The sequence below is a fragment of the Cebidichthys violaceus genome, unplaced genomic scaffold, assembly GCF_023349555.1.
Source record: "Cebidichthys violaceus isolate CVI_PGR_0920_01 unplaced genomic scaffold, fCebVio1.0.p SCAF_9, whole genome shotgun sequence".
In the NCBI taxonomy this organism is placed as follows: Eukaryota; Metazoa; Chordata; class Actinopteri; order Perciformes; family Stichaeidae; genus Cebidichthys; species Cebidichthys violaceus.
In genome coordinates this window covers 3,816,199-3,826,198 of record NW_027176975.1, presented here as the reverse complement: position 1 = coordinate 3,826,198, position 10,000 = coordinate 3,816,199, and the positions used below count along the sequence as shown (strand labels likewise).

Here is a 10,000-nt window from a genome sequence, read left to right as displayed (position 1 = left end):
AATTGTCACCTACACACACACACACACACACACACACACACACACACACACACACACACACACACACACACCTGCATGTCACTCACACACACACACACACACACACCACACACACACACACACACACACACACACCACACACACACACACACCTGCATGTTACAACTAAAAACAAACAAATGAGATAATGATAAGATAGGAAATCATTAGTGTTGTAGATATTACATTACGTTTGGAGTTACTTCACGAGGAAATCGTACTAATTTGCATACGAGTTAATCAAAAACGTGATAATGAGGACTTGCTTTTGACCCTCTCCTTAAATTTCAATCCTGAAAAACTTTAACAAAAATACGGCAGCCACAGTTGGACAAGAAAAAAAACAAATGTTGCTGCAGCTACGGAAAGCTCAATATGTTGCTTATTATACAGTTACATGAGAAGATACCACTGCTTTATTATTATTATTATATTCAATAGGAACCCACTATGGTGGCCCTATTTCTTGGAAAAAATTGCCCTAACATGGTCGTGATTCTTCTATTTTTATTTGATGTCAAAGTGTTCGATATTATGAAGGTCGTGCTCATTAAATCCATGTTTTAATTGTTTGCGAATCAGAGAACTTGTACCGATGCCTGCCTGCCGTCACAAGCTCCTCCCCCACTGAGCCTCTGAGTCTCACACAGAATGCAGCGCCGCGTTCCCAAAGGCTGAAACCAGTGAAGCGTTTACCATGTGATGCTATGAAACACTTCTATCAACCAAACTAAGAAGGAGAGTAAGAGAGCATGTGCAGCCAACTGCTAACGCTACACATGTCACAACCAAAACAGATATGTATGCAACATGTGTTTCAGCCATCACTGAACTGAGCCAGCTCTCTCCTTGTGCAGCCTTTTTAGTTATCACATGGTAGAGTGTATTTCAAGAGTAGTAAATCAAACATATGATGGACCCACAGTGTGTACATGTCCCTAATAACTGCTTGGTTTAAATAAGATGTATGTGTGTATAAATGTAAGCATGAGCCAAAGTTTCTACCTTCGGGGGATCATAGAGCTCCAACTGGTACCTCTCTGCTCCTCCTCTTCCTCTTCCTGCTACTTGAGCGTCCCTGATCCTCCTGACCAGCAGGCGGCAGCGTTGCCAGCGGGGCTGAGTGTCCGAGATGGCGTCTTCCACCAGCAAGTACCTCAGCTGGCCCTCTTTACAGCAGCCGCTCACCTCTGACCTCTTCTGCCTCATGCTTCCGCTGCGTAACCAACGGAAGCGACCCAGGAAGTGAGAGGCTACGCCAGCCATAGACATGTGCGAAGAGGCCGGGGGCGGGGCTTCAGAGTTCGGACAAGAGGAGGAGCGGGAGGAAGAGGAGGAGGACACTTCCTCGTTTGTGGAGGAAATCCCGCCCACTCTGTCGCCATTATTTGGGGGATTGTTGGTGTTGGTGGTGGTGGTGGTGGTGGTGCTAGGAGTCAGGTCCTGGGATGAGGAGGGGCTGGGCCGTTTCTTGAAAAGCCGTCTTACGGTCTGCCGGATTTGACTGACGGAGAAATGCGTGACGTCAGTGTGTGCGGGGTTGGAGGTTGAGGAGTCCGAGGAGTACCGCTCGGACACCTGACGCTGGTCGGCGCCGGAGATCTCCTCGTTGCTCCGGCTGCGAATCAGCAGCGACCCGCTGCCTATGCTACGATTCGACCCTCTGAGCACCACCGGGTGTCCCGATAAGGGGATACCTGCAGCGCACCGCAGCGGCTGCTCCCATTCCTGACTCACCGCCGCCGGCTCCACCTTTGGCGACACCACCGCGAACAGAGCCGCTCCTCCGCTCGGCCGGCCCGCCTCCCGGTAGTCCTGCGCCCCGGACAAAGACGTGATCCGCAATCGACCAATCACGGGCTGCGATGGGAGAGGAGGGGCCGCCGGAGTGCTGCCGGAAGAACTGGAGCACGTGCTCTGACCGAGCAGAGGGCCGTCATTGTCGACCTCGCAGCAGAAGTGCTGCTGGAAGAGGTCAGTGAACTGCTTGGAGAAGGTCTCCGGTGGGAACGCGTCATGTTGCGGCCGCTCTCTGGCGAAGCTCCGGTAGTGTCCGGCCAGCTGCCGGGCTGTGGCGATGGCGTGCAGCTCGCAGAATTCCCTCCAGCCTCTCGGGGGCGCCGCCACGCCTGGGCCGCCTCCCCCTGCTGCTGCTGCTGTGGTGGTGGTGGTGGTGGTGGTGGCGGCGGTGTTGGCTGGATGGATAGTGTTACCATTCATTGCAGTAACCAGAGCGGCTGAGAATCACTGCTGCGAGACAAAGAAGGTTGAGGAGAGATAGAAAAAGAGGAAGAGGAAATGAGGAATGGATGGTGGGAGAGGAGGCGGGGGTCAAGGGGTTGATTTGGAGACAAGAGTGGAGGGATGGACGGTGGAGAGCAAAGAAGCAGAAGAAAAAAAAGATGATTGAGGGACAAACAAAGGAGAGATATGGAAATGCAATTAGAGGCAAATCAAGATAATGCGGAGTGTTGTGCAAGAACTGGAGCACTGGCTAAACAGTCGGAGCATTTCTTTGAACTACTAGAAAGTTTGAAACAGTTCAAAACACAGAGTAAGGACAGCCAAAAGTCGGATTTTTATCTGCGCTCAAATCTCAAAAACAGCCAAAATTGGATTACGTGGGCCTGCAAAGAATCTCTGGCAATGGACCGGTCGGAGAATATCTGAATAGATAAGGACGGCCGCGGTTCACTCAAAGGACAAAATCGGTAACCTGTTCAATTTGTGGAGAAACAGTCAATTGAATAAAAGAGCAAAAAAAACGCCGTAAGTGCATATATTAAAATGGACAACTAGATCAATAAAAAAAAAATGACAAATCACTTCCAAATTGCACCGATATGGAGGACGGAGACTGAAGCGTTTGGAATGAATGAGGTCCTTTGGATGGACGCTGAATGAAGCCCCGTCTGGAGGAAGTACGCTTCGAAAAATGTCTCAATCAACCACACTGCCTGCTTGGCCACCCGTGTGTTTGTGACCCGCTTCAGTGTTCCTTCTGCTTTTTTTGTTTTTGTTTTTTTAATCGCTTGACTCCACCCCACCGCCCCCCACCCCCACCCCCCCCCCCCCCCCCAGCTTCTGTGCATTAGACGTAGTCACTGTCACGTCACGCTCTCTCTCACTCCATAAGCAGCGGGTGACGATGCGACACGCTTGTTTACACCCCTAAAAAAAAAAAAAACACCACAAACTCCGCTGCTCGTGAAGGACGTAAACCGCCAACAAATGGTCTTTTTGATGATCGCTTTCTCCGTCCAATTTGGCGGTGCGGTCTAACTGAAACAAAATGTTTCTGCCTGCTACATTTCTTCTTTTTTTTTTTTGGGGCCACTTCTGACATTTCTTTGAGAGCAGACTGTAAAAAAAAAATATGACAGAAAATGAAGGGCGAGAGAGAGAGAGAGAGAGAGAGAGAGAGAGAGAGAGAGAGAGAGAGAGATGACATGCAACAAAGATGCTGGCCTCCAGGAATCAAAGCATGGATGCTGCGATTATATAATCAGCATCTATTTTTCTATTTTTTTTTTTGGGGGGGGGGGGGGGGGGGGGGGTGCTTTGGGCGGCCTTGGACCGCGTGGCCTCTGCCACTTCTTATTCTCTGTTCTGAGCTTCGTTTCACTTCTCTGCTTCTGCTGCTGCTGCATACTGACACACTGACTGCTGATTAGTGTCATCTCATGGACATTATTTACTCAATGGACACATCAAAAACATCCTCGCTTCAGTGTCAAGGCACCACTTTGCCGCCATCAGAAGAATCAAACAACAGTCAACAGTTCTTCTGCAGTGCTCAGGCCCTCGCCGATCCACCGTAGTTCACTTAACCGATACTTCTTTTTTTTCTCCTTCTAAATTACAGAGAAATGAAGCAGCGGTTTTGGAGTTAACCACACAGTCCCACAGAAAAGAGGAAACAGGATGCATTCCTAAGCATTCGATGAGACAGAAGAGACAGATGAGACAGCCCTGCTCCTGCCCGTCATCGTGCGTTTTTTTCGCTGACCCCGCTGATACCGAGGCTTTTCAAAGAACCACAACAAGACCTTAGCTGATGCAACAGCGCAGTGTCTTGGTCTATGCAGACAACCCGTGGACGATACGACGTTATACAAGCAGCCGCAGGCGCTCACGCGACCTTTGTACCTTCTCAAATTAAGGTTTTATCAACAGGTAATTCTGTCCGATTTGAACCTACAGCATGATGGGATTTTGAAGCCGATTGCAGAATAATCTCACCATCTTTTTTTTTTTTTTTTTTTTAAATATCCCACCGTGCATTACATGAGAAGTGTAGGCCACGCTTCTCCTAAACGAGCAACGGTTAAATACCAGCAGCAGTGGAGCTAAACAAGAGTCTATGATTCTCAAAAGTACAACATGTGGCATACGTACATACCAACGTCCTCCAGTGCAGCACAGAAGGGTCTTTACTAAATACAGGAAGTGTGAGTGTGTGCGTGCCTACGAGTGTGTGTGTGTGTGTGGGAGGAGGGGGGGGGGGGGGGGGGGGGGGGGTAGTCAAAGACTGTGGTCCAACAGATCACAGAAAACCACAAGAAATAGAAGGGGGGTGGGGGGGGTGGGGGGGGGGCTCGTTGTGGTCTGGCCAAACATGGAGCAACATGTCTCGTTATCTCTCGGCTGCCATCTCACTTCCTCTCGCCGTCCTAAACGACGACATTCAGGGGAAGGAGCGCCGCGACTTGGTGAGGTTGCGTCACGCAACGAGTCCCGCTGCATTTTTTTGTTTATCATTGGTATCATCAAACACGCCAGGGGGACACGTGCGTCAGTGAAGACCTGGCACCGTGAAATATTGCGTCAACTGCAGTTCCTGGATGTGTCCTGTCACAACAACCAATTCCCTTCCTGTACTTTTTCAGAGCATGCTCAGTGCGTGCCCCCCTTGTGCCCCTCCAGCTGGGCCCCCCCCCCCACCACCACCACCACCACCCCCAGGAGCCTGTTTCTATCTGCCCCGCCAGCCCAGCAATGACTCAGCACTGACTGACTGACTGACTACAGATCATGCACACACACATTTCCTCTCGGGCCGTCTCCGTTCCCATGCTTTTCATCCGCTCCGTCCTCTCGCTGTGAGGATCTCCAGATGCGTTGGGGGTCGCTCTTCCTCTACGTCTGCCGTGACGCTCGCAGTTGTGAGGGGGGGGGGAAACAAAAAAAGACTACTACAGTCGTGCGTCTCCTTTCTTTGTTCTTACCCAGGACCTCTAACCTCAACTTCGGCGCTGCGTTATCGTATTATTGTTTTGCTAGACAGACCAAAATAGGCCAATTCAAAAACACAACTAAGTTTGCAAATTGTAAACATTCCTGCGCAATGGAGTCGACGTTCTTGAATTCCCTCGTTTCTTTGTCTTCCTCACCTTTCTCACCACTACCCCCCCCATCCTCTTCCTCAATGACCACATTCTTCACTGTGACACACACACACACACACACACACACACACACACACACAGATTGCTTTCTTGGTCTCTCTCGTGTGCTTTACAGAAATCTGGCGCAGCTTTTTGCTGCAGCGTCGACGCCACAGGCAGAAAAAAAAAAAAAAAAAAGGCCGTCCTGAGCAACTAATGTCGACGTCGGTCGCAGGTTCGTGTGCTAGAATGAAAAAATACAAAGAAGTGAAACCAAACAAATGCTACTGGTGCGTGTCCCACCTGTGACTGTAAGCACAGAGGCTGCAGTAACATCCACAACCTGATTTTGTTAGAGAGGAGAGCGAGTCGAGCAGGTGCTAGAAATAAATAGGCTGCCGGGACAGCAGCCTGTGACAGCTGACGGTCAGAAGGATGAGGACCGTCTTCCTCATCTGCACCTCTGACACGGGTTCGACCGAATGGGAACAATTGATCGGTCAATCGGTCAATCGACGGATGATTTATCAGCTTTCCGCTTCCAGCTTTTCAAATAGATTGAAGAGGCAATGTTAATATCACAAAAACGTGTCGCGCTGTTCTTACCGTGCCTCGACACTTTGTTGCTCCCGACAACAGAAGTGGAACTAAACTTAAAAAAAAAAGAAAAAAAAATTAACTGACTGCCTAAAGCTGATTTTTTATTAAGGGAGCAGGAAGGAAACGGGATGCGTGAAAAGACACGCGTGAATCGATCTGGTCAGCGCGAGTGACCTCGTGACTCGCGTTCAGCTCGCCGAGTTGATTTTCAACACGACCTGGGATCGACCTCTGGACACGTCGGGGGATGTGATGACGCTCCCGCTAAAAGGCCCGTCTCTACTGTGGAGGCCGGTAAACGGTGTCCTGGCTTTGGCCTATTGGGAGCAGAGCCAAGATGCTGTTTCCTTAATACCGGCATTGTCTTTTGAAACACACACACACACACACACACACACACACACACACACACACACACACACACACACACACACACACACACACACACACACACAGAAATATAAATCTACAAAGACGCACATTGACTGAGGCTTACACAACACACACACACACACACACACACACACACACACACACACACACACACACACAGAGAATTATCAGTGGTGCCGGTGGGAGCCTTATTGCAGGGAGGTCCTATTTATATCTCAAGAGCTTGGTATCAGCTCTCACACACCACTGTGTGTTCCCTTTTGTCCCCAGCTGGGAGCAGCTGTTGTTTGATGCAGTGGACACACACACACACACACACACACACACACACACACACACACACACACACACACACTCAAGCGAGAAGAGGTGTCTGAGCTTTCAGGTCATGTTTTCATAGCATTTGAGTGTGTGTGTGTGTGTTTCAGGCCATCTACAGCTGATTATTAACTAAGCAGCTATTTTGATTATCAATCATAAAACCATGTAATTAGTTTAAATGTCAAACATGTGATGGTGGTAGCGTCTCAATTGTGATTTACATTACAGTGAACTTAACTCTTTGGGCTTTTATGCCGTTAGTTTGAAGAAGATTTTCACCGTGACGGCCGTTTTTTCATCATTTTCTGGCGGTTATTTGGAGATAATCAGTCGATCGATCAATGACAAAGACAGTATTGGTTACAGCCCTAATGTGCTCTCGCTGTGGATGTCAGGGAAGTCGTCACTTCTGTGACTTACTCACTTCAAAATGGAACGTTTGCGCCGTAATCCTGATCGGTTAAAGAATCGCTTCCACCGTGTTGCTGCTGGAGTTGGACTAAACTAAAAGAAATATGAAGATGTCACATTGGGCTCCAGGATTTTTTTGAATATTTGACCCTGTCATGACCCTGTGAGAGAATGTGCTCAAATGTGGACTTTTTTCCGTCTACAACAACTCTACAAAGGAGGCGAGCAACAAATCCAACCTCTCAAAAGCCTTGCTTGCAGAAAGCTATGCATAACATCTACCTCCATGTTTTAATAGGCATACTCAAACACGCATCTTATTTTTCAAACACAGAGATGTGTGTGTGTGTGTGTGTGTGTGTGTGTGTGTGTGTGTGTGTGTGTGTGACTAACTGGTCTGAGAATGTGTGCAGATGTACACCTCCACGCAGCGTTTGCTTGTTTAAAAATAGGATGTGCTCCTAATTGTCCTACTCATTACGTGAAATGCAATTTAGAGCGAGCCACATCCTTCTGACCTTTATATAGCCCTGGTCTTATTACCGACATCAGCCGGATCCAATCTATTGCTTACAACCAAATTAGGGTGCGTGGCATCAAGGCTCTCTGGGACATCAAACACTCCGGGTCTTCCAGTAAAACTTGAGTGGAAAAAAAAAAAAAAAAAATAAATAAATAAATTGGAAATAAAATGCAGCAACATGTGCATCACGAGGTCCGGAATGAAAAACAGATTTTGTTACCACCTTTTTGAATTTTCATTCTGTGAATCACTGAATGAATCACAGAGCTATGGATACAGTTACAAAGCAGGGGGAGAGTGAGTGTGTGTGTGTGTGTGTGTGTGTGTGTGTGTGTGTGTGTGTGTGTGTGTGTGTGTGTGTGTGTGTGTGAGCAAGGGGCTTATTAAGAAAAGAGAAGAGGAGGAGGAGGAGGAGGCTGTAAGTAGCGAGGGAGTCAAAAGATGAAAAGGAAGGAAGGAGGAGACGGAGAAACAAAAAAAAAAGGGTTCACATGGACGGACAGAAAGCGAGACGAGGGCATAATGAGAAGGCAGCAGGCAGGAAGTGGAGGAGAGCGGAGCGGGAGAAAAGGCGAGAGAGGAGCGGCGACGCCGTCGGCTCCAGGTGGCAAAGCTAAAGAGGGAGAACTCTGGGCAGCGATCGCAGCAACAGGAAGCCCTGCCCTGGCACGCAGCGACACACACACTGTACACACACACACACACACACACACACACACACGCGCTGCATACCAAAATACAGTCTTACATTAGGGCTGGAAAATGTTCCGGAATAATCAAAGCACAACAGCAGTTACTTAAGATATTGTGTGTCTGTAATTCCTTCGTGTGTAATTCGTATCATATCAGAAGAGATAAAAAAAACCGGAGCCGTCACAGACGGGCTTTATAGAGACTAATCAAACGTTGACATAAGCTGCCCCTCTCAGCCTCGATGCTGAAGGAGGCTTTCGACTCAAGTCGGACGGGACTTTTTATGCTAAAGTTATGAGCAGATTTTGGGTTTTGTGACATACATCGCATGCTCTCTCAAACCCGATATTGCTACGACGAGGACGCAGACGAAGCTGTGACCGTGACTAAGTGGAGAAGCAGGGCCGCCTTTCAATCACAGGGTCGGTGGTTCGATTCCCCGGCTCCTGAGCGAGACACTTGACCCCAAAAAGTTGCTCCCGTAGCTGTGCCTACAGTGTTATAGATAGATACTGAATTGTAAGTCGCTTTGGATAAGAGCGTCTGCTAAATGACTGTAATGTAAAGTAACATTTGGACCTCTTTGGACCACGAGGAGACCTCCTTCGGGTCGTTTGGGCAAGAGAGCGGTAGAAACACCGAGGTCAAGATTATCCATCGCAATAATGAATTCATCGGGCAAAACTTATACAAAAAGCTTAGAAAATGTAGAAAAACTTCAGTTTAACTAGCAGCCAAATCCTGATCGTAGGTTCTATTATCCGATCCACGGAGCTCTACTGGATCCTCGCCTCACATGAACTAAGGGGGCACCGATGAGCACAAAAACCACAAAACAGCAATTACGCAAGTTGTTATCGGAACATTCCCACCGAAACAGTTCAATATTGCTATGAGAGGCGTAAACAGCCTGTTCCTCACACACACACACCGGGTTCAGGTGAGCGGACGCCACGTGACACTTATATCATCCCCATCGCAACGAGCCGCCATGCAAATGACCCTGACGACGGCCACACGCTCTAATTTATTTATTTGACGGGGCCGCATAAAAGCAGAAGGCCCACACATGAAAAGGGATGTGCAGCTGGAGGGACGGGGTCGGTCGGGGGGGGGGGGGTGTTTGGTGTTCCTGTTTGTGAAGCGAGATGTGACTTTGATAACGACCGGAGCAGAAAAGCGAGACCGGCTTACATAATTGAAGAACATATTGCGAAGGAGGAAGTAGCGCCCGAAACATGAGATAACCCTCGGTCCTTGACTTCCCCCGTAGCCCGGGGAGGGGGGGGCGTCAGCTGATGCGGGGAGAAACCAAGAGGGAGGGGGAGTCTGCGAGCCACAGTCTTCAAAACACAGACCGTCAGCAGAGCATCAACACGGGGCTTGTTCTGAACGCAGGGCCTGCGTGAGAACTGAAATACTTGGCATTGAATGAGAAATAAATATTTGATTGACACACGAGTGTTGACACACGACGTAAACGACGCTACGGGGATTAGTTCTCAGTGTTTGACGCCCTTATTTGGCTTTAAATCAAAATCAAAATAAGTATTCTGCATCTTCAAAGTGCTTTCTTCCATCATTAATAAAAGAGTAGAAAAAGAGGCAGCAACAGCTGTACTAACTTTTGTAT

General features: G+C 48.5%; 1 protein-coding gene across 2 annotated transcripts in view; it reads right to left on the bottom strand.

The window, feature by feature from the left end:
• Window positions 1–921: 921 nt before the first annotated feature.
• LOC137867605 (SH2B adapter protein 3-like) overlaps window positions 922–10,000 on the bottom strand; it is a 14,666-nt gene continuing 5,587 nt past the window's right edge. The window contains exon 2 of one of the 2 annotated variants that reach the window (XM_068704288.1): window positions 922–2,289. In XM_068704288.1, the coding sequence (XP_068560389.1) occupies window positions 994–2,259 (1,266 nt within the window). In that variant the 5' untranslated portion in view covers window positions 2,260–2,289 and the 3' untranslated portion in view covers window positions 922–993. The remainder of the gene's footprint in view (window positions 2,290–10,000) is intronic. The other variant, XM_068704287.1, reaches the window with a different exon arrangement.